The following is a 25,536-nucleotide window of genomic DNA, read 5'->3' as shown; positions in this document are numbered from 1 at the left end:
CTTACCGCACATAATGCTCAAACACCCACTACATCAGATGGCCATTGAACAAGCTTTAAAGGAATACATATCAATTAATAATACAACAGACATCTCCCCAATAACACTGTGGGAAGCTCATAAGCCTGTCTTGCGTGGTACAATACAAAGACAAATGGCACTATTTAAACGGGAACGCAAAAATCTAGCAAAAAAACTAGAACTCAATTTTAATGCAGCCTACATATCATTCCAAGATAATCCATCTCAGAGTACAAAATCTCATCTGGAAAAATCTAGATTGGAATACGATCTATTTCTCACTGAGTCAGTTGATAAATCCCTCAAACGCTCCAAACACAATTTCTACATAAATACAAACAAACCAGGTACATATTTGGCTCGGGCATTAAATTCAACTAACAAATCTTTCAAACCAATACGTTTGAAATTATCAAAAAATGTTTATACTTGTAATCCAGTTAAAATAGTCCATAAATTTCACTCACATCTCGCAACTTTATACAAGACAAACAATGAATTTAATCCTACAGAGGCTGAATACTTCTTCTCAAACAAAACCTTACCTGAGTTATCTCAGAATCAAAAAAGCAGTTTGGATGAGCCTATAACTATAGATGAAGTTGCTAACGCCATAAAAGACCTAAAACTTAATAAAAGACCAGGCCCAGACGGCTACTCGACTTTATACTATAAAACATTCTCAGAAATACTCTCTCCCATTCTCACTGAAACTTTTAACAAACTTCTAGATGGACATTCTTTTCGGCAAGAAACATTAATGGCAATTGTTTGTATGATCCCAAAACCCCTTTCTGATGATACTTCCTGTGTGAATTATCGGCCTATCTCTCTGTTAAACCTTGATATTAAATTATTAGCAAAAATAATAGCAAAACGCCTCAATAGCATTATAGGAAAATTAATACATAGAGATCAAGTAGTCTTCATGCCAAATAGACAGGCAGGCGATAATATACGCAGGGCAGTGTTATTGGCACATATTGCTAAAAAACGGAAAATCCCTTTATGTTTTCTATCTCTCGATATTAAGAGGGCATTTGACACAGTATCCTGGCAATATATGCAATATTCATTACAAAAATGGGGTTTTGGACCCCACTTTTTAACATGGATCAAAGCATTATATAATAAACCCAAAGCCTATATAAAATATGCTGGATACAAATCTGATGCCTTTAATATCGAAAGAGGTACCCGACAGGGTTGCCCATTATCTCCCTTATTATTTGCCCTTATACTCGAACCCATGGCCCAATACATCAGAACAAACCAAACTATAACTGGCATTGAAGTAGGAGGTATTACACACAAATTATGTATATTTGCAGATGATATATTACTTTTCTATCATCACCACAGGTCTCTGGTCCTAACTTAATACCAGCTCTTGATGGATTTGCAGCCCTATCCAGCCTTATGATTAATCCTAAGAAATGCCTAGTGCTTAATATTTCACTCACAAACATGGAATTGATCCCGGCTAGGGCTGCACTCCCATTCACATGGGCAGAAAAATCAATCCCATATCTTGGAATTCATTTAACAGCATCTCATTCTGACTTATTCTCAACCAATTATCCTCCTGTATTAAGACAGATCACAAACCTAATAAAACAATGGTCGCAACTTCCTTTATCCTGGATAGGGAAGATTAATGCAATCAAAATGACTATTCTACCCAAATTGCTTTATCTATTCAGAGTCCTCCCTATTCCAATTCCTTCCTATTTTTTGAGAATAGTACAAAAAAGAGCAACTTCGTTTATATGGGGCTCTTCTAAACCACGTATACATATACACACACTACATCTTCCCAAAAATAAAGGAGGCCTGGGATACCCTAATTTTACTAACTACTACAGAGCAGCACATTTGGCCAGTCTGTCCAAATACCATGCAAAACAGGAAATCCCATTATGGGTATTTATAGAGGCTTCAGAAAATGACCCTCTATTAATATCAAACTTATTATGGCTTGATCCTAAAGACCGCTTTAAAATTCATAATCCCATAACTAAACACTTCTTATCTCTCTGGGATAAACTAAAAACCAAATATCAGTTACAATCTCCACACAATCCTCTCCTTTCTTTTATCAGAAATCCGGCCTTTTATCCGGCATGGATCTACCCAAATTCTTTTAAAGCTTGGACAACATCAGGCATTCAGACGCTAAATGACTTCATAGCATCTAAATCATTCCTTTCATTCCCATCGCTTAGAGAAAAATATGATCTACCAAACTCTGAGATATTTAGATATCTCCAAATCAAAAACTTCTATACACCATTCCTAAAGGGGGATACACCATTATCCCAATTATCCATTTTTGAATCAATCTGTACAAAAGATCAATTTGCTAAAGGTACAATTTCATCACTTTATAATCAATTATATGGAGTAGCAAATCTTAATAGACCCTCTTACGTTCAGAGGTGGGAGGAGGACCTGGGATGAACTTTAGAAGACACGGACTGGTCTAACATATGGCTCACATCTAAGTCATCTTCACCCAACATCTTAGCACTGGAGACAAATTATAAAGTCCTAACTCGCTGGTAACTTGTACCCGCTAGAGTGGCAAAATATTCACCTAATACCTCAGCTCTTTGTTTTCGAGGATGCCCAGAAATAGGCACACATTTACACATATGGTGGACGTGCCCAGTAATCCAAACCTTCTGGAAGGAAGTCTTCGTGATTGCATCTAAAATATTTAAAAAAATAATACAACCAGATCCATATATAACTTTACTTAATCTAAAACCGAAATGGTTAACACTCTCTCAATTCAAACTTATGATCCAACTAATAACGGCTGCAAAACAAACAGTGGCCAAGGCATGGAAATCTCCTACATTGGTACTAGCAGAAACAATTCACAGAATGAATAATACAATGTCCCATGCTAAGATGGTAGCCATCGATCAAAATCAAATTCCAAAATTTGAAAAACTTTGGCATCCTTGGATAAAACAACAGTTCCTGTCAAACTTCAATGACTCTGTCCTGTTGCCATGGTAACAGATTAAATGACTTACAGAGACACCCATTCTAAGGCTTCAAAGAGAACTAAAAAGAATAATAAACTGACGAGCGGGACAACCTTGTGGACCATACCTCTACCTTTCTACCCTTTTTCTTCTTTCTCTTTCCTTTTCTCCACCTTACGATTAAAGCTCATTATCAGAATTTATTTGACCTATATACACTCTACTTGTAAACAATATGTATAGTAGGTATAAATCATTTAAATACCTACAAAAGTAACTAAGGAAATTACATATATCTTTAATTTAGGTTTACGTGAACCCAATGTTTAATATTTGAAATTTCATGATATTTACCTATATAAACCCTACTGTACAACAATGAGCTTACTTTATAGATCCTTGTAAACTTACTTTATGTATCTTTATAACATTGTATACTCAATAAACTTCTTTTGACAAAGAAACTTATACTGTATAGGTACATAATCTGCGATGATATTAACCCAAGACAATATACACTTGAAATAAAGGCCCTAGATTGTACAGGGACAAAAATTGTATTGCAAAGGTTTAATGATTAAAAGACTGCTCAATGTGCAAACGGATTAATTTATGTACAAGAAACTCAAATTAAATGTAATGAGGATCTAACAGATTGATGCAGCACCTAGATTATGAATCAGCAGATGTATCACAGGTCTCAGCAAGCTGATATATTCAATAAAAAAAGCTTAGTTGCAGCAGACAAAATATAGCCAAACAGATATATCATACATATAGAGTATTCCATTTGCATAGTACCATGTTGAACATACCCTTAGATGGATTGAGGGAATAAGCAGATGTATTACAGGTGTCAGCAAACAGGTATGCTCAGTTCCAACAGATTGATCACAGCAGAAAGAGATGAAGCCATACAGGTGTGTTGTGCATTCTAGCAGGCTAATTAAGCAAAAAGCAATGCAGGTAAATTAATGTACCAGAAGTCCAAGCAAAGCTGATTGTCAAACAAGTGTATACTGTATGTAGTATCCATTTGCATAGATGCTGTAATCAGTGTAATCAGTGCTGGGACAAGGCAATCCAGTGCCCAAGGTGAATACTGGAAACTGCAATCCTCATTTCTGGGTGTGGTTGATAACAGTGCATGCATCACACTGTGTCAAAATGTATGTAATGTTTGTGGTATGTGCTGAAATATAACCAATAGTTGTGGTACACTGCAGTGTACTGAAGGGTTTAAAATCAGTGCACAAATATGAGGCTAACGGTTGTAAAGTAAAAAGTGTGGGGTCACTGAAAAGAAAAAATGTCACAACATCTGTGTTGTCATTGAATATAAAAAAGTGTCTGTTTCTCTGGGGTTATTGATATAAAAAAATGTCCATGTTGGTGGTATTACTGAAACAGGGCTCGAGAGTGTATATTATGCAGAGTGCAGAGCTCAGGAGTGCACATTGCACAGGGTTAAGGGCCTAGGAGTGCTTATTGCAGAGGGTGCAGGGGTGTGTATCACACAGAGGACAGAGTTCAGGAGTCTGTATTGTGCAGCTCCCCCATGTACAGAGCTTTCCCCAACACCCATCCCACATCCCCAAAGAACTGAGCACTCCCCTCAATATCTCCCTCTTCCCAATACAAAGTGGCATAGAGAGGATCTGCTGTGGAAGAGCATCTGGCAGCTACACAACCAGTCATCTGTAGTCCTCAGTGCAGTAGGACCCACTGCCATGAGGCTGGGTTTAATCAAAGGGATGGTGCAAGACAGGGAGGGCTCTTTATGAGCCCATGATAGGAGTGGGTAGCTTATGAACATAGAAGTCATCAGAGGAAGTGTACAGTGCAGGCAATGTTCTCTACCACCTTCTGTGTTTACAAAAAGTGACAGCGGTGAACACAGGGACAGTGCTGGAGTTAACCAACATGTTCAAGCTGAAAAAAGCCCTGCTGACAGTGGTGCTGCAATCACTCCTGTAAGTCGGGTGAAGGAGAAAAAGTGGGGGAATCTACCAGCGCTCCCAGCACCACATATCACCACTGTAACCAGGGCATGCCCCTTTTGCCCCCCACCTGGCTCTATTGTACTTATCCATCCTCAGATTACAGACTAAATTAGTGGACACTAAGAAAAGAAAATGGGGCAGCATGCTTCAATGACAGCTGTGGGGCAAACAAAAGTGCATCTGATGAGTTTTGCTCCCAGTCCTTAGAACAGTGTTTCTCAACTCCAGTCCTCAAGGCGCCCCAACAGGTCATGTTTTCAGGCTTACCATTATTTTGCACAGGTGATTTGATCACTTTCACTGCCTTAGTAATTACCACAGTCGTTTCATCTGAGGGAAATCCTGAAAACATGACCTGTTGGGGCGCCTTGAGGACTGGAGTTGAGAAACACTGCCTTAGAATATGCTAATCTGCAAAATGCATCATGGACTCACTATTGATTTCCCACATCTGTGCATTGAATTGCACCACAGCTGTACCACAAATAGCAATACAAACTGGACAAATGGTCTGGTCAGGGACATGCTTTTGTGTACCCCACAGCAACAATTTTAGCCATGTTGATCCTCTCCCGCAGAACCCGTCTCAATATGTGTCCTCTTATTCAGTCTCTAATCCATGGATGGACAAGTATATTACAGCACTATGCAAGTGACTGCTATTTATCCAACTATTGTATTAGTTTGCTGAGACATTGTGGTACATTTGATCACCTTCATTGCTTTTGCTGAATTAACCAGCTAAATGCATGTTTCATTTCTGTCTGTTGCAATCAGTCTGCTGGGAGTAATCCTATCTGCTAAACAAATGCATACTTACTGACTCAATCCATGGATCCTTAAAGTGATACTAAAGGTAGTTTTTTATTTGTTTAAAATAACAACCATGTCATACTTACCTCCACTGTGCAGCTCATTTTGCACAGAGTGGCCCCGAACATCCTCTTCTGGGGTCCCTCGGCGGCTCTCATGGCTCCTCCCCACATCAGATAACTCCCTAGGAGAAGAGCTCTCCCAAGGGAGTTACCTTGCGGGCGTGCTCCCGAGTCCAGCATTTGCGTCCACAGACACGAATGCCGGACTCGGTGCTGCCCCCGGTGCCCGCGTCATTGGATTTGATTGACAGCATCGGGAGCCAATAGCTGTGCTGCTATCAATCCATCCAATCAGGACCTGAGACACCGGCTTTTGCTGGTGAGCTTGTCCACGGGAGACAAGATATAGGTGGTACAGGTAAGTAAAACGGGGGCATTCTATACATTGTGGTGAAAAACCTTGAAGGTTTACAACCCCTTTAAGTACAATGTATTCTTATGCAAATGGTTGCTATATATAAATGCTTCATAATCAGCTTGCTGGGGCTTGTAAGATATGTGTCTACCTGAGATTCCTTTTGCTGAACTAGTTTGCTTGAATGCATGATGTACCTATTTGCAGCAGGCAAAGATATGGCCAAGCATTCCAACCAGTCATTTGCATGAAAATATACTGAGGCTCACACTGATCCGACACGAAAGTTGTACGACTCCCGATCTGACTTTGTCCTGCGACTTCATGTCATGTCCGAATTCCATGCAACTTCAATGAATGGGATTTGTCTTTGATCCAACCATACCAGGCTCTTTGAGTTTGAAATGAATTTTGAGGGGGGGACCCCACATCAAAATTGAAAAAAAAAAAAAGAAAATGCGTGGGGTCCCCCCCTTAAGACCATATCAGACCCTTTGGTCTGGTATAGATTTTGAGGGGAAACCCAACCCCCAAAATAAAAAATGGCGTGAGGTCCCCTAAAATCCATACCAGACCCTTGTCCAAGCATGCAGCCCAGCAGGTCAGGACCATACCAGGCCACATGCCCTCAACATGGGGGGGTGGGTGCTTTGTGGCAGGGGGACTCTGCGCTCCCCACCCCAAAGCACCTTGTCCCCGTGTTGATGGGGACAAGGGCCTCTTCCCGACAACCCTGAGCTATGGTTGTGGGGATCTGTGGGCAGGGGGCTTATCAGAATCTGGAAGCCCCTTTAACAAGGGGGCCCCCAGATCCCACCCCCCATGGAGCACATTGTACCCCTACCCATTGACCCCTGAATAAAGCAGTGTAGTGTAAATAAAAACAAGAGACGGTTTTTGACAAGTCCTTTATTAAAAGTGAAGAATGTCCCCTTGTAGCTCCAACATGTCTTCTTTCTCCGGTTCCGCCACAGATGTGTTCTTCCTCTGGTCTTCTCCCTCCACTGCTGCCTTCTCTCTCCGCAGACCCAGTCCTCCTCCGATGCTGGCTCCCGCTGTTGTGTCATCTGCGATGTCTGCCAGTTCTTATATAGCCATGGGGCGTGGTCATCTGGTGATGTCACCATGAGACTCCGCCCCTTGTAACGTCATATCACAAAGAAAGCTTTTATTTTTCTGCAACAAATGTACATAAATGATATATTGGTACATTTAAAATCTGGAATTTTGAAAAAATAAATGTTGAATGTAGCCTTTAAATCATCCCTCACAAAGAGTATTTATGAACACAGTAGTTTCTCTCAATTTTAGAGAGAAAAGTCTTTCCAATTATACACAAATAGCAAAAAATGCCCTTTCCTACCCTATTCAAAGCAAAAAAGAAAATATTTCAGTTATACATGCACAAGTAAAACAGCCCTTAAATCTGCATTTCAACTGTGCATTTAGCTGTCGGCTTGCTTTCAACTTAAGTGACAAAGAAAGCTACAGTCTCTCTTCAGACTAGTGAACCTCCCTGTGTTTTTGACCAAGTAATTTGTCCAGCTCCTACAGCTACTTTCCTTGAACTTAATCTATGCCTTACATCAACTCTTTAGCACAAAATAAAGGCATTGGGCCATATAAAAAAAGTCTAAATTGAAAATGTATATTCCTAGCAGCAGCCACACAGATTTCATATGCTTTATCTTGTTCAGGTAAGAAACTTAAATGATTAATAAAGCACTCATGCTGCACAGTTGTTGTTCAAGATCATAACACAAGCCATCAATATTAAAGAACAGTGTATATAATTCTAAGGTGATATTCTCTAAAATTAGGTTTTATTGGATTTATGTTTTTTTTTTTTTTCTCTTTTTGTTTCATTTCAGATTTATTTCTGTATCTAGAATGTATAATTTGCATTTTTTTTCCTGTGTTTTCACCCCTTCAATAATGTGAAAATAACGTATTGCATGTTGTTTTGATAATTTATAACACATCTATTTGTTATATAAATCTCTCCACAGTCTCTGCTAAAATTTAAGTGTGTGGATTACAGTTGTAATTTATGAACATATCATTTGTGTGTGTTCCCCTGACATTTTAAAAAAGATCACCTGCTATTTCAGTCGGCGTGATCTCTTTCTCTTTCAGTTCGCCATCAATGTTCCACACACATTATATTTTATTTCTCTTATGTATGTCAGCATGAGGATTCATATGTATAGAAGGGTTCACATAAAAAGTAATTTGTACATAGTGAAATAGGCCAACAAGCATATAGACCATGAATGGATATTTATGTACAATTGTGGCATCAATGCATAAAAATAAGTTACACATAAGTAGACAATATGACTTTTTTCCAAGCTAAAGTTTTGTTGAATTCATCTATCATATCATCTTTTTTGTGGTGGCTTAAGCAGTCTGAATGTATCAGACATAAGCCGTTTTCATATTTCTCTATTTCATACTCTAAAGTTGCTCACACGTGAGCTGATTAGTGACTAGCTGCTACATAATATGCTCTTATTAGCATTTCTATGGGTTGAAATTGAGTGTCATGCACAATCCATTTTCTTTCCTATTTTTAATATAATTGCATGTGTAGGGAGGTTTAGCAGAGTATGTAATTGCTGAATAATCAGATAGGGAGAAACTGTTACTTGCAATTTTTGTTAGAAGCAATAATGCAAAATACATTCAGGGTGACAAAAAAATCATGCATACACTGCAGAATAAAAGCTGCACAAATCAATTAAAGCTGCACAAACATTGCCAAACATGGCAATGTTTCTGTGACCCAGAATAACATGCCGCATAGCATGGGTGTCTGCAGAACTTTTTCAGGGGGGGGCATCATTTTAAGATCACCCATGCTCCGCCCCTTTTCAACAATGTCATGAAAATCTTTCCACTGGAAAGATATATGTGTGTTATATAAGAGATAATTCATCTTCACTTTGTATTGGAAGTTACTCAGGTCAGGCGTACCATGCCTATATAAATAAAATAGACTAAAGAATGTACATCTTTTTACATTGCAATACATCTGTTGTGGCTATATTTTGATTTTGATACTGTCACTGTATAGCTGTTTTCATCAAGATCAAAATATGGCCACAACAGATGTATTGCAATATAAAAAGATGGGCATTCTCTAGGCCAGGGATCCTCAAACTACGGCCCTCCAGCTGTTGCAGAACTACACATCCCATGAGGCATTGTAAAACTCTGACATTCACAGACATGACTAGGCATGATGGGAATTGTAGTTCCTGAACACCTGGAGGGCCGCAGTTTGAAGACCCCTGCTCTAGGCTATATGGGCATAGTACGCAGCCGCCTGAGTAACATTGCGGACGCCCATGCTTTAAATCCAATACAAAGTAATAAGTGAAGATGAATTGTCTCTTAAACTGTACACACACATATGTTTCCAGCAAATTGCAATTAAAGCTCAGCTCAGCTGTCCCACTTTCCAAGCAAAGCAATATATTATTTTATATAAAATTGCTCCTCCTGAGTCTTGCTGTTACCTGTGATTCTTCACTGTGTATGCCTCAGTATTTCCTGTCTGTGATGATGATCCCTTAGGCCCAGGGCAGCACTGGCTCTGACTCAGCTACTTGAGTGGGCAGGGCCAGCGTCGCACCGGCCGGATCTACACAACACAAGCAGGCTGGCAGCTAGGGATGAGCCCGATGTTTGACTCGAACATCGGTGTTCACCAAATAGCAAACAATTTGGGGTGTTCATGGCAAATTCGAAAGCTGCTGAATACCCTTTAAAGTCTATGGGAGAAATCAAAAGTGCTAATTTTAAAGGCTTATATGCTAGGTATTGTCATAAAAAGTGTTTTTGGGGACCTGGGTCCTGCCCCAGGGGACATGTATCAATGCAAAAAAAAGTTTTAAAAATGGACGTTTTTTCGGGAGCAGTGATTTTAATCATGCTTAAAGTGAAACAATAAAAGTGAAATATTCCTTTAAATTTCGTACCTGGGGGTGTCTATAGTATGCCTGTAAAATGTAAAATGTTGCATTTTTTCCATGTTTAGAACAGTCCCTGCACAAATTGACATTTTTAAAGGAAAAAAAGTAATTTAAAAGTACTTGTGGCTATAATGAATTGTTGGGTCCGGCAATACAGATAAAAGTCATTGAAAAAACAGCATGGGATCCCCCCAGTCCATTACCAGGCCCTTTGGGTCTGGTATGAATATTAAGGGGAACCCCAAACCAAAATTTAAAAAAAAATTGTGTGGGGGTCCCCCCAAATTCCATACCAGGCCCTTCAGGTCTGGTATTGATATAAGGGGAACCCTGTGCCAATTAAAAAAAAATGGCATGGGGGTCCCCCTCAAAATCCATACCAGACCCTTCAGGTCTGGTATGGATTTTAAGGGGAACCCCGCGCCAAAATTTAAAAAAATGATGTGGGGGTCCCCAAAAAATCCATACCAGACCCTTTTCCGAGCATGCAACCTGGCAGGCCACAAGAAAAGAGGGGGGGCGAGAGAGTGCCCCTCCTGAACCATACCAGGCTACATTCCCTCAACATGGGGAGGGTGCTTTGGGGTAGTCCTTTATTAAAATATTAAAAAATAAAAATGTCCCACAAAGTCCATTTATCTTCTTCTCTCGCTCTGCTGATGGACCGAAAAAAGTAAAAAGATCCGCCTCCATGGGAGGCACCCATTGTATGACGCGTCCCCACAGGTGACAGTTCTTTTATAACTGAGGGCGGGGCCACACAGTGATGTACTCAGGTGACTCTGCCCCCTCTGATGCACAGGGAATTCCCCATGGCTTTCCTGGGGCATCAGAGGGGGCGGGGCCACCCGGTTCCGTAAACGGGTAATAAAGGACTTGTCCCCAGGCTGTGTCTTATGGTTTTTTAACATCTTGACACTTTTGTGTAATGGTAGGGGTACAATGTACCCATTACCATTTCAAACGGGGGGCCAGGATCTAGGGGTCCCCTTGTTAAAGGGGGCTTCCAGATTCCGATAAACCCCCAGCCCGCAAACCCCCACAACCACCAGGCAAGGGTTGCGGGGAAGAGGCCCTTGTCCCCATCAACATGGGGACAAGGTGCTTTGGGGGGCTACCCCAAAGCACCCTCCCTATGTTGAGGGCATGTGGCCTAGTACGGTTCAGGAGGGGGGGCGCTCTCTCATCCCCCCTCTTTTCCAGCGGACTGCCAGGTTGCGTGCTTAGTTAAGGATCTGGTATGGATTTTGAGGGGGACCCCTACGCCATTTTTTTTTTAAATTGGTGCAGGGTTCCCCTAATATTCATAGCAGACCTGAAGGACTGTTATGTAATTTAGGGGGCCCCCACGCAATTTTTTTTAAATTTTGGTACGGGGTTCCCCTTAATATTCAAACCAGACCCAAAGGGCCTGGTAATGGACTGGGGGGATCCAATGCCGTTTTTTTCAATGACTTTTATCTGTATTGCCAGACCCGACAATTCATTATAGCCGCAAGTACTTTTAAATGACTTTTTTTCCTTTAGAAATGTCATTTTGTGCAGGGAATGTTCTAAACACGAGAAAAATGCACCACTTTTCTGCCATACTATAGACACCTCCCAGGTACAAAATTTAAAGGAATATTTAACTTTTATTGTTTCACTTATTATTATTAAAATCACTGCTCCCGAAAAAATATCTGTTTTTAAAACTTTTTTTTGCATTGATACATGTTCCCTGGGGCAGGACCCAGGTTCCCAAACACTTTTTATGACAATACCTTGCATATTAACCCTTAAAATTAGCACTTTTGATTTTTCAGGTTTGTGTCCCATAGACTTTAATGGTGTTTGCGTGTTCGAACAATTTTTTTGCCTGTTCGCATGTTCTGCTGCGAACCGAACCTGGGGATGTTTGGCTCATCCCTACTGGCAGCTAATGACTGGAGCCTCGGATGATCAGGCTGGGGTGAGGGGGGACATCAGATGATAGATGTCAGAGTCTCAGAGACACAGAGAGCATCCAGTGGACTCCGCTGCGGACCCTGCTGGCTACTGCAACACCTTGATGATTCCAGGGGGGGCACTTGACCCCCCTTGCCCCATCCTGTGGACACCCATGCTGCATAGTCTGTATAAGAAGCAGAAACTTTGCTGCTGCAAGGGAGCCATCTTTACATACCTCACACTTCAAGGATCAAAACATTCAGACGATGACTGGTGCTGGTATGTTCAACAAATTTCCAGTAAAATGAAACCACTTCCGCTCCCGCTAGAGTTCACACCAGCACAATAATTACTCCATCACTCACAAATCCCCAGAAAACGCTATTTCAAGTCGGTAGCTATGCACATGATTAATGCTGCTAGGCATTGCGTACTGGTTCACTGGAGGTCCACATCTCCTCCTTCAATGAAGGCATGGATCTCTCGTATCAACCACATTGCAGTGATGGAGGAGCTGATCTATACCACCTTTGACAAAATATCTGAATACTCAGCCTTATGGGCAGCTTGGAATACGTACCAAGAATCTCAGACCTACCAAGAGCTGATACAACATAGCAAGTGAAATCTCCCTATGGGGATTTGGCGGCAAATGACCCTCCTTATCACTCTTCACTTACCACAAGATAAATATCTTCATGATAAGAGATGGAGAGGGTAGCTGGTGGTGGGCCCACTCCCTCTCCTCCCTTTATCCTCTGGATTCTTCCAGCCCTCCTTTTCTTTTCTTTTTTCTCTTTCCTCTCCTTTCTCCCTCTACCCTTGATAGCATAATAGATGTGAAAGGGAACAGTGGGACTCATGAATATGTTGACTGGTATTTGCTCCCACAACCTTTTGGATATCTCAAGCGACCTAACCAATGGTGCTCCTATATACCTTGTTCTTATACACTAGACAGTTTGTGGTTATTTTCTATAATAAACTTACATGAGTAGAATATTACTGGGAATAGCTAATCATATATCACAGGAGCAGGATAACTCGCTCAGATCTTAATCATTATAAAGGCTATGGGTGGAGTTCTTACTGTGTACTTTGTTCTGTTCTGTATTTGTATGTATTGGCTTACTTGCAGTGATGTCTATGGAATCATTTACTGTATTGTGTGTGAAAACCTTTGATAAAATCTTTATTTCCTTGTTTGTCTTGCTTGACCTTAAAGTAGAAGTCCGGTCAAAATCTAACAAAGCTTAAATTTACTCCCACCCCCATTCTAAGACCAATGCTAACTACCCTGTATTCGAAAGATGTGTATACTTACCTAATCTTTGGGTGTTCTAGTCCAGTCACATGATTAGGTCCAAGCCCCAGCTTCAGTGTACAGAAGTAACAGTGGACAATAGATGCCCCATAGTTAGTCTATGGGTGATGTCACTGTCCAGGCACTGCAGACATTGTCACTGCTCTCTCCTCTCCCCTGAAGCCATCTGCTGGGGAGATTATGTGACCGGGACATAAAGGGGGGAAAGGAAGGGTTAAAAAGTAACCAGGAATGTGTTCGGGGTGACGGGTGCATTTCTCTGATATTTGAGTTCTGGTCCCTTAAGGGGAGCAGTTGCAAAGACAGTTGTAGGGTGAGATGTTCTGGGGTAAGTTTGGCTGGAGAGGACTCACTTTTAGTACTCTCTGGGTTCAAAGACACTTGGGTGGGAAGAGCCTCCAAACCCTAACTACCAAGACTTTAGTTCCAAAAGGGTTAAGGTTAAGTTCCAGGTGAGGGAGGCGTGAAAGCCAGCAGAAGGAAATCAGCACCCGTGTCAGGGAAGTGAGTGGAAGAGAGACTCGCAAGCTGTGTGGCAAGTGTGAGCTCTCAGACAAGCTGAGGCAGGGGCTGATAACCCCCCTGTGTGGCCTGCCTGGTACCCTTACTATGGAGGAGCCTAACCCCCTGTGCGGGACTGAAGATTAGCAGTCAGCCTGCTGTTTAGTTTGTGATACCAGGACTTGGACTGTTTTTTTTTACTTTGCTGAAGTAAGCTGTCTTTTGTTAACCATGATTCAAAAAAATTAACTGTTTTGCTTTCATTAAACTGGCTAGCGGTCAATCCAGAGCTACCCCATATTACACCTCCCTATACAACACTTTTACCACATCCTAACCAGAGCTACCCTGCACCTGTGCAGAGGCTATACTGTACCTATATTGCATGCAGGTTAACTGGGAATATCGTTAAGTGCACCAAGGCTCTCAAAGGGCCCCAACGATGGCAGGAAGAAGAACATCTCAAAGGACTGCTTCTCATGTAAGAATTATTCTGCAAGTCCCCTTTGTTTCCTTGACCCCTCTAAACCCTCATCTGTTTACTTTTTTGGACAGTGCATACCCAATCGGTCTAGGACTAGAATTACTGCAATAAATGCACTCTGGCAATATAGTTCTAGCACTTTGTAGTTCAAACTTTACTACTGCTCACTCCTGCACTTGAGGTTTCCTTGCTACTGTTTATCCTAATCTGCACACCAAATGTCATCTTATGCCTAGTGCTTACTGTTAGTCACTTTTTATGCTAAATTGTGTTATTACCATTGTTAATCCATTTTATGCCCAAACTGTTCCCACGAAGTTGGGAGCATGAAATTGTCCAAAATGTTTTGGCATGTTGATATCTTAGGAGTTCCCTTCAAAGGAACTAGGGGTCCAAGCTCAACCCCAGAAAAACAACCCCATACCATAATCCCCCCTCTCACTACAAAGACATTGATGAGTGAGTTTGGGGTGGATGAATTTGACTGGCCTGTACAGAGTCCTGACCTCGACCCAATAGAACACCTTTGGAATGAATTAGAGCAGAGACTGTGAGCAAAGCCTTCTTGTCCAATATCAGTGCCTGGCCTCACAAATGCGATTCTGGAAGAATGTTCAAACATTCCCATAGACACACTATTAAACATGGTGGACAGCCTTCCCAGAAGAGTTGAAGCTGTTATAGCTGCAAAGGGTGGGCCAACTCATTATTGAACCCTATGGACCAAGACTGGGATGCCATTAAATTTCATGTGCATGTAAAGGCAGGCGGCCCAATACTTTTGTTAATATAGTGTATGTACAATAGTGTATAGGGCTCTGCTGTTTCTTTTAGAAAATGTTCTATAATGTCATATACACTCACTGGCCATTTTATTAGTTACAACGTACTAGTACTGGGTTGCACCTCCTTTTGCCTTCAGAACTGCCTTCTTCATGGCATAGATTCAACAGGGTGTTGGAAACATTCCTCAATGATTTTGGTCCATATTGACATGATAGCATCACGCAGTTGCTACAGATTTGCCAGCTGCACATCCATGATGTGAATCTCACATTCCACCACATCTGAAAGGTGCTCTATTGGATTGATATCTGGTGACTGTGGAGGCCATTGAAGTACAGTGAACTCATTGTCATGTTCAAGAAACCAGTTTGAGGTGATTTGAGTTTTGTGACATAGTGAATTATCCTGCTGGAAGTAGTCATCAAAAGATGGGTACACTGTAGTCATAAAGGGATGGACACAGTCAGCAACAATACTCAGGTAGGTAGCCGTGGTGTTTAAACAATGCTCAATGGGTACTAAGGGGCCCAAAGTGTGCCAAGAAAATATCCCTCACACCATTACACCGCTACCACCAGCCTGAACTGTTGATACAAGCCAGGATGGATCCCTGCTTTCATGTTGTTTACACCAAATTCTGATGCTACCATCTGAATGTCGCAGCTGAAATCAACACTCATCAGACCAGGCAACATTTTTCCAATCTTCTATAGGCCAATTTTGGTGAGTCTGTGCAAATTGTAGCCTCAGTTTCCTGTCTTAGCTGACAGGAGTGGTACCCGGTGTGGTCTTCTGCTGCTGTAGCCTTCAAGATTCAATGTGTTGTGCATTCAGAGATGGTATTCTGTATACCTTGGTTGTAACAAGTGGTTATTTCAGTTAACGTTGCCTTTCTATCATCTCTCTGCCCGTTCTCCTCTGACCCCAGACACCAACAAGACATTTCTATCCACACAACTGCCCCTTACTGGATATTTCCTCTTTTTTTGGACCAGTCTCTGTAAAACCTAGGGATTGTTGTGCATGAAAATTCCAGTAGATCGGCAATTTTTTAAGTACTCAGACCAGCCCATCTGGCACCAACAACCATGCCGCATTCAAAGTCACTTAAATCCCCTTTCTTCCCCATTCTGATGCTCGATTTGAACTTCTGCAAGCCATCTTCACCACATCTAAATGCTTGAATGCATTGAATGCTTGAATGCATTGAGTTGCTGCCATGATTGGCTGATTAACAATTTTTGTTACCAAGCAATTGAACAGGTGTACTGTGAGTGTATATAAAGTGTAGTTGAAAGTGGAGTTCAGCTTGATGTCAGCTATGATATAGTAACCATATGCAGTGAGGAGGCTTCATTAGAAAAATAAAAGACTTCAGTTTGCAGATCACACCTTAAAGAGGAGTTCTGCTTGGGGAAAAAAAATTAAAACTAAGCAGCTACAAATAATGTAACTGCTGAATTTTAATATATGGACACTTGCCTGTCCAGGGAGCCCGTGATGTCGGCACCCCAGCCGGTTTTCGGATCGTCTGTCGGGTACTGCCACCACCATCTCCACTAAAGGAAACGCCCGGTTTCCTATTGCACATGCACGAAGTGCGTTGTTAATTGGCCCAGCGGTGCAGGAAGGAGGGAGGGGGCCGAACTTCCGAGGGACAGCGCTGCATCAAAAACAGGTCCAAGTTCCCTCCTCCCCCCTGAAAGGTGCCAAATGTGGCACCGGAGGGGCGGAGGAAGCAAAAACGTGCAAGTTCCACTTTTGGGTGGAACTCTGTTTTAAGTCTACACATATGTGGGTCCTGTGCTTGAACCAATAAAAAACAAAAAGTGTAGCGCTAAATGAAAATACACCCTCAATGTATAAATTGTGAAAAAAATATTAATAAATGAGTGTCCAGTGCTTTCAATAAAGAACAAATGTCCATCAAAAACAGATTGAATGTCCTTCAGTGAACCAATAATTAAAATCCGTAAATAATAAGGACCCTGAAGGTCACCACTTGTGAAAAAATGTGCACAATGCCATCACCAGCGTGTAACTCCATACAGACTGATATAAAATAATACACAGCTGGTTACTATTAAGTCCGTTATATGTACATATTAGATCTTATTGGATGGTAAATATAGAGACCAATTCGATACACCGCACCACAGTGTCTTCAAAAAAAGTGCAATGCCCACAGCCAGTGAAGATGGAGGCTTACCGGAGGGTTTGAACCCAGAACAGCATATACTGTCAGGGTCAAACCAGCTTGTATTGCACACCGGCAATGGGGGGAAGACCTTGGCAGCCTGGAGATGGAAGGGTCCCAGGGGGCTTCATGAAAGTGTCTTCTCCAAATGTAGCGTTAACTATCCCAGCATATGGGCATATAGCAAGCCGGGGTCATGCACGGGTAATCAGGCAGAGGCAAAGTCCATAAAGCAAGTCAGCGTCATGCACTGGTAATCAGGCAGAAGGAAGATCCAGGAGCAAGCCAGGGGTTGAGCCAGGAGAGGAGGTCAACAGGTCTGGAATGAACTGGGTCAATGAACAGGAGATCCAAGTAATGATACAGAGGTTTAGGAATACAGGAAGCTGACAACAGCTTCCTGTCAGCTTCCTGTATTCCTAAACCTCTGTATCATTACTTGGATCTCCTGTTCATTGACCCAGTTCATTCCAGACCTGTTGACCTCCTCTCCTGGCTCAACCCCTGGCTTGCTCCTGGATCTTCCTTCTGCCTGATTACCAGTGCATGACTCCGACTTGCTTTATGGACTTTGCCTCTGCCTGATTACCCGTGCATGACCCCGGCTTGCTATATGCCCATATGCTGGGATAGTTAACGCTACATTTGGAGAAGACACTTTCATGAAGTCCCCTGGGACTCTTCCATCTCCAGGCTGCCAAGGTCTTCCCCCCATTGCCGGTGTGCAATACAAGCTGGTTTGACCCTGACAGTATATGCTGTTCTGGGTTCAAACCCTCCGGTAAGCCTCCATCTTCACTGGCTGTGGGCATTGCACTTTATTTGAAGACACTGTGGTGCGGTGTATCGAATTGGTCTCTATATTTACCATCCAATAAGATCTAATATGTACATATAACGGACTTAATAGTAACCAGCTGTGTATTATTTTATATCAGTCTGTATGGAGTTACACGCTGGTGATGGCATTGTGCACATTTTTTCACAAGTGGTGACCTTCAGGGTCCTTATTATTTACGGATTTTAATTATTGGTTCACTGAGGGACATTCAATTTGTTTTTGATGGACATTTGTTCTTTATTAAAAGCACTGGACACTCATTTATTAATATTTTTTTCACAATTTATACATTGAGGGTGTATTTTCATTTAGTACTACGCTTTTTGTTTTTTATTGGTTCACTTAGCAATTATTCTTTTTGCTGTGTTAGCAGCTCATACTTCAGAGCAAGCGCAATTTTACCACTGTTTTTTTCGGTCCTGTGCTTGAGCAGATGCAGCAGCTTATTCATTTGAATGGGCTACTGCATCTGTTGGAAAGGCAGGAGAAAAAGTCACAAACCTTTTTTCAAAACGCTTCAACACAGAAACACACACCTGAAAATGCACCATGTTTTCTAAAGCATAGTGGTGCCATAATTCCCACTCTCCCACATTTCTATTAAAGATCAGCACATTTTAGCTGCAGGTCTGGGAATGCATGCATTCAGCGTACGTTCCCCAACCTCCACATATGTGAACCTAGCCTTAATGCTGCAATGGCATCTGCAGAACGTCACGCTTTCATACACATTGATCTGGCACCGGGTTTTGATGCCTATCCGAGTTGCTCTGGTTCCTACCTATCCACACTGAATCTAGGTATTATTAGGCCTCTGAACCTGTGCGTTAGGGTTCAAGCAACATGTCTCCTTCATGTGCAAGCCGGACCCCTCTTTTTCAGTGATGTTCACCGTCATCTGAGTATTCCCATATTCTATGTGTTGTTTGATCCTGTCTTTGTTCTCAGTGTTTCCCCTCTGGCTGTGCAGTTATATTCTATTTGGCTTCTGTCCGTGGATCCCTTTGTTTTCTGTTGCAGTGTGTGTCTTTCTCAGCATTGCTTCTTGTTGTTTGCCTGCAGCCCTTTCCAGCTTGCCAAGTCTCTCTCTCTCTGCACCGTTGCTCAGCATTCCCCTCTCTCCTGCACTTTACACTTGCTCCCTGCGTCCTCTCCTCTGGTGTCCCTTCCTAGCTAGCTTCAGTAGGTTTCCTTGGTTCCTAGTCTCCTGTCTCCTGTGCATGTCCTTCCAGCATGCTATGTGGTTGCAATGTGCCTGCACGGGTGTGCTAGAGGGCCACAACCTGGGAGCTACATCGCAGTGCAACATTCACACTTCTAGTGGCTCTAGTAGGACCAGATGGCTCCTTAGATCCTGTGTCTCTGGGACACCTCCGTTTGCACATTATCACACTGCTCCCACATATGTGAGGATTGAAACCTGGGTGCACCTGTTTAGTTGTTTAATTGGCCCGCTAGATCTTGAGTTTACAGTCCAGGTGGTCTTACTCTCTGATCGAGACACAGAACAATATGGTTGATACTTGTATTTGCAAGTTACAGTTACAGTATTAAATAGAATAATAATACATTTTAAAAATAGAAAAAAATATACATTTTTACATTTTAAAAGCCTATAAATACAAACAAAACCTAACAGGATTTCTCTTCACTATAGTGAAGAATTAGAAGTCCCAACAATGTTTTTACTGCTGTCTAGTATATGCTTTCTTGTCCTGTCCAAAAGATAACCACTCCCTGATTTTGGGTTCTGGTCTGCTAGGAATAGGAGACCAGAAAATATCCCCAATGTGGCCTAATAAATAAATACATCCCTGCCAGAGATACAGAACAGACAGACATTCTTGGAAAAGATTGCATTTGTCTTTCAGCACAGCATCCATTATCTCAGGGAGACTATTAACCTGATTAACCTGATTATCATTACAAGCTTGTTCGTCATAGTATCTGTGTAGTGTTTTCCTGGTTGATAATCCAACATTTTGTGTCTCACATTGCTCTAATCAAAAGGATAATTTTAGAGCCACAGAAATGCTAAAAGCGTAACTAAAGGCACAACTTTTTTTTTTCTACTTTTGGATAGAGTGGAAAGAGATTCGAACACCTGTCAGTTTGTCACAGTTAAGCCTCCCTTCCAGAGCTGAAGGCTACTTTTGTCCAAATCATAGGAGTGCTAAATCTAGGGTAGGCACTCAACTGTGCATGGTGATGCAGAAATGTGCTTTACCTCAGTTATAGCAATGCTTCCTGGAATGGGCTATGGCAACCTGCAGAGCTGCTCTGACAGGTTCCCTTTAATTACAAGTATTGTGAAATACACAACTTATAGGACATAGCTTTAAATTCAATAATTTTCACTATCAGAACAGATTTAGCTGCATTTCATTTATTTATTTGTATTCAGGCTTTCTTTACTTTGCAAATATACTCACTGTACTTTTTGTTATGATAATATAACCTTCTTTATTCTTCCTTTTTTTATGTCTTTTTTTTCCAGTGTGTTGTTTTTAACTGCTCTGATGGACTAGACTATAAAGCCATGGGGAAATTCTTCAAAGGTCTGGCACAGTCTGGAGCTTGGGCATGCTTTGATGAATTTAATCGTATTGAGCTGGAGGTAATTCTAACACACTTTCTCAGAAAACTTAATATGCACTGCAAGTACCAATTCTGCAAGTGCAAATATAAATGCAGAGATAAAATATTGACTTTCAAATTTAGTACTTTCATGTGTATGTACACCTAAAGAGAACATGGCTTTTAATATCAGAATAAGATGATTTTAAGAAAAATATGAATCTTTAAACCATTTATTCATAAACAGTACAGCCTTTTTTTAAATTCCTGTTATTTCGATATAATACCATGTTCATGGTCATGAAATATTAAGGCACTTTTAAATGATCTGCACAATTAAATTGTTTTAATATAGTAATTTTGTTGCCAGATATCTTAACTATTTAATGAGTATGAAAGTTATAAACCTTAATGAGTTTTCTCCCTTTCTCATCTTACATTTGTTGGTTAAAGAATAATTTTGACTGAAGTTGATAGTATAAGACTAGCTCTCCAGACACAGAAGGCAGTAGCAGAGCATCCAGCAACTACACTGCTCAGCACACCATTTTAAGTAAAAACAATCTTGCAATAGAAGGGACTGGTACAGGGATGTGCGGTGAAGTCAGTGGCTGGTGAAGCACTGGCTAGTATCAGAGCCAGATATACACAGGTTACATATTAACAAGTTACATATTTGATTCTCATTATTTAGGCGATTTCAGTTATAAAGGTTATACTCATTTATCAAAAATATTTACAAATGCTGTCCCTTTAACCACTTCCTGACCCCCTCACACAGATATACTGCGGCAGAAGGGCACGTACAGGCAGATCAACGTACCTGTATGTTGCCCTTTAAGAGGCAGCTTGTGGGTGTGCACCTGCCGGGAGCTCCGTGACCATGATCATACCCGAGGATACCCGCGATCGTCTCATGGTGAGGAAGAACGGGGAGATGCTAATGTAAACAAGCATCTCCCCGTTCTGCCTAATGACACTCTCACTGATCACAGCTCCCTGTAATCGGGAGCGGTGATCAGTGATGTGTCACACACAGCCCCCCCCCACAGTTAGAATCACTCCCTAGGACACACTTAACCCCTACAGGGCCACCTAGTGGTTAACCCTTTCACTGCCAGTCACATTTACACAGTAATCAATGCATTTTTAATCACACTGATCGCTGTATAAATGTGAATGGTCCCAAAATTGCCCCAAAATTGTCCAAGGTGTCCGCCATAATGTTGCAGTCATGATAAAAATCGCTGATCGCCGCCATTACTAGTAAAGAAAAAATTATCAATAAAAATGCCATAAAACTATCCCCTATTTTGTAGACACTATAACTTTTGCCCAAACCAATCAATAAACGCTTATTGCGATTTTCTTTACCAAAAATATGCAGAAGAATATGTATCAGTCTAAACTGAGGAAAAAAATTTTTTTTATATATATATTTTTTGGGGATATATATTATTTCAAAAAGTACAAAATAATATGTTTTTTTTCAAAATTGTCGCTATTTTTTTGTTTATAGCGCAAAAAAATTAAAGCTGCAGATGTGATCAAATACCACCAAAAGAAAGCTCTATTTGTGGGGAAAAAAGGACGTCAATTTTGTTTGGGAGCCACGTCGCACGACCGCTCAATTGTCAGTTAAATTGACGCAGTGCCAAATCACAAAAAGTGCTCCGGTCTTTGGCCAGCCAAATGGTCCGGAGCTTAAGTGGTTAAGATGTTTTTCAATCACCCTTTTTGTTGATGCTGGAAACAATATTTTTTTTTATTCATAAAATTTTCCAAAAAAATGCGTTTGAAAAATTGCTGAACAAATACAGTGTGACATAAAAAGTTGCAACGACCGCTATTTTATTCCCTAGGGTGTCTTCTAAAAAATATATATATAATGTTTGTGAGTTCTGAGTAATTTTCTAGCAAAAAAATTATGATTATTTCATGTAGGAGAGAAGTGTCAGAAATAGCCTGGGTGGCAAGTGGTTATTACCATAAGTTAGTCATACACAAATAATTATTATATATTGTAAGTGGTTATTACCATAAGTTAGTCATATACAAATCATTATTATATATTGTTTTTAAGGTAATTTACTATATTTTCAAAAACTGAACTCAAGCAGGTGGCTTAACGGACAAATTGCTGAAGTTTGAATTTATAACTTCAAACCAGTAATTTCACAGTAAATAGATAAATAATACATTATTATGTTATAACATATAGCATAATAATATATTATTTAGCTTGATTAAAAACTTTTCAGCAACAGCAGCAGCAGCAGCAGCAGCAGCAGCAGCAGCAGCAGCAGATTCTCCCTCTTAACTGTGTGAAAAAAACATGGTATTGTGAGTAAACCTTATACCCATAAACCCATGTTTTTTTCCTTGTAGTTAAGAGGGCTGGGCTGGAAGGGAGCATTTGTCTTTTAGACACATGCCCCTTCTATGACACTGCAGTGAGAGGAGAGCCTCCACTGCAGCATTTTTATTGGACAGCTTGGACCAGTGGCGCTTTACCATTGGTCCAAGGCTCCAAACTGTCCATTGAGCTCAGTGCCTTTGACAAGAAGTGAGAGACACTGTGAGCTCATCCTCTCAGTCTGCTGAAAACAGCATGTGCCAGCTTGTATTTAAACTGGCGGTGCTGCATGTAGCTTCTCACAGGCTGTGCAAGGAGCCCTGTATCTCCAGAACCATAGGTGCCAGGAGTCCCAAATTTTGACCGGTAGTAGGACCTGTGACCCCAAGTTGCCAAGCTATAACCCACGAAGCTTGATTTTTTTTTTATGTTCATGGCACCTGCCTCCCCTGACTGCACGTCCCTGGACTGGTAGGACTCTGTGAAGCTCAGGGCTGCCTCAGCCCAAATGCTGCATGCAATCTTTAGTCCAGTGCAACACAACACCATGCATCCACATGTGTACTGAGCCTTTGGAACCCTAATTTAATAGTAATAGACAATGTCAGTTTAAGGACTCTACTACACTGTAACACATACCAGCAGACAGAAAAGAAGGGAGTGACAGACCAAAAATCCAATTCCCACTCTGATTAAATAAACAGCTCATTTATTTATTTATTTATTTGCATTGTTTTACAAAATATTAATGATGGTGTGCCTAGGGTGCTAAGAAAATTTGGAAAAGACACCCAAGTGTTCAAAGACTGTTGGTAGATACACAGTATTTAATAATCCTGACCTTTGAGCTTATTTAAAAATGAAAGCAGCTATTAGAATTCAGATTTTATCTGTTTGGAGAGGTCAAGTAAGATGAAAAGCTAAATACAGCGCTCCCAACCCACCCCAAAGATGCTGCTTGCAGGACTTTTTGGAACGTGCCGCAAGCGCACCACCCGAGTGTGAAAAGTCACACTTGAATGTATGGGAGGCGGTCTTTTAAGTGCTTAGCAGAGGCTATTTCCAGCGCTAAAGCGCCTGAAAACTGCCCCAGTGTGAAAGGGGTCTTAGAGAATGCTTTGCATTTTCTGAATGAATGCAAAGTGGTCCCTGATTGGACAAGGTGGAGAGGCAGGGTGGTGCTTCCCTGCTCTCCACCTCATCCAATAATTCCGAAATGCAAAGCATTCCCTGAATGCTGTCTGTGCTAAGCAGCCAACCTCCTGTGTTCACAATGTATCTGGCCGGCTGCTCAGCATGGGACCCAGAAGCAAGTGGAGACATTGCTACCTTAGTGATTTCCAGCTGCCAGGGGCATTGGTTAGGTATGGTATATACATAGTTACATTGCTCCAAGATGGACTAATATAACTATAAAAAAGAATATCATGCCTGTAATTTTTCTTTAATAAAATTAAAAATTTAGAAGAAAGCAAACATAGCTCCCCTGCTCAGCCTTGTGCTCCAGTCCAAAATGGGGGTACTTAGACTTCCATCCACTATTCATTACATCAAACGCAAAAAAATTGTCACTCCAGCATTTATCATTGTAGAACTGGCACTTTATATAGCAACTCTTAAAAGCAACATAGTCACTGCTATGTGTTTCAGACTAACAAATCCTTTGTCAAGCCTATTGTTAGTCTGAAATGCGTAGCAGTTGCTTTGTGGCTTTTATGAATTGTTGAATAAAGTGCCAGTTTCAGTGCTGCATACTGGAGTGATGACCTTCTCATTATGTTTGAAATCCTTTAAAGTTTCACTGTGTTATTTTTGTCATTACAAAAGAACCAGCGTGAAAACATTTCCCAAACACAAGTTCTTAAAGCCCAACACCAGAAAAAATGCTTTTTTTCAGTTTTACATTGTGGAAGAGTTTAGAATTTCAGTCAGGTTTTTATGCCCACATTGGAGTGGTTTCTCCTCACTAACTGTTCCAAAGAATGTAATTTGGACAGGAAATGATGGGCTAGGTCTCCAGGAAGAAGAGAAACAACAACATTCAGAGTGGATAAGTTTAACCACTTGGCGCCTGCTCACAATACAATTACTGAACTTCCTAGTTTATGAGCATGCATGCGTGTTCCCCCTGCTGACCCGTGCTGTGATTGGACATGAGTTTGTCAGCAGGTTTCAGCCAATGATTTTTGCTGAAACCTGCTAATCAGGTTTGATTTACAAACACACAGAACAGTGATATGAAAAGCTGGGAAAAAAATCAGCTAGATACATTAGTAAAAGCAGCACACAGTACACACTTGTTAGGCACAAAGTT

The 25,536-nt window shown here is 41.1% G+C and overlaps 1 protein-coding gene across 1 annotated transcript in view; it reads left to right on the top strand.

The window, feature by feature from the left end:
• The window catches only part of LOC141133958 (dynein axonemal heavy chain 3-like), a 3,453,856-nt gene that overhangs the window by 1,252,220 nt on the left and 2,176,100 nt on the right, over positions 1 to 25,536 (top strand). The window contains exon 29 of the mRNA XM_073623563.1: positions 20,787 to 20,906. Coding sequence (XP_073479664.1) covers positions 20,787 to 20,906 — 120 coding nt within the window. The remainder of the gene's footprint in view (positions 1 to 20,786; positions 20,907 to 25,536) is intronic.

This window comes from Aquarana catesbeiana, linkage group LG03 (assembly GCF_042186555.1).
Source record: "Aquarana catesbeiana isolate 2022-GZ linkage group LG03, ASM4218655v1, whole genome shotgun sequence".
Lineage (NCBI taxonomy): Eukaryota > Metazoa > Chordata > Amphibia > Anura > Ranidae > Aquarana > Aquarana catesbeiana.
Note: the sequence above shows the minus strand (reverse complement) of the source record. Positions and strands in the feature narration are given on the sequence as shown.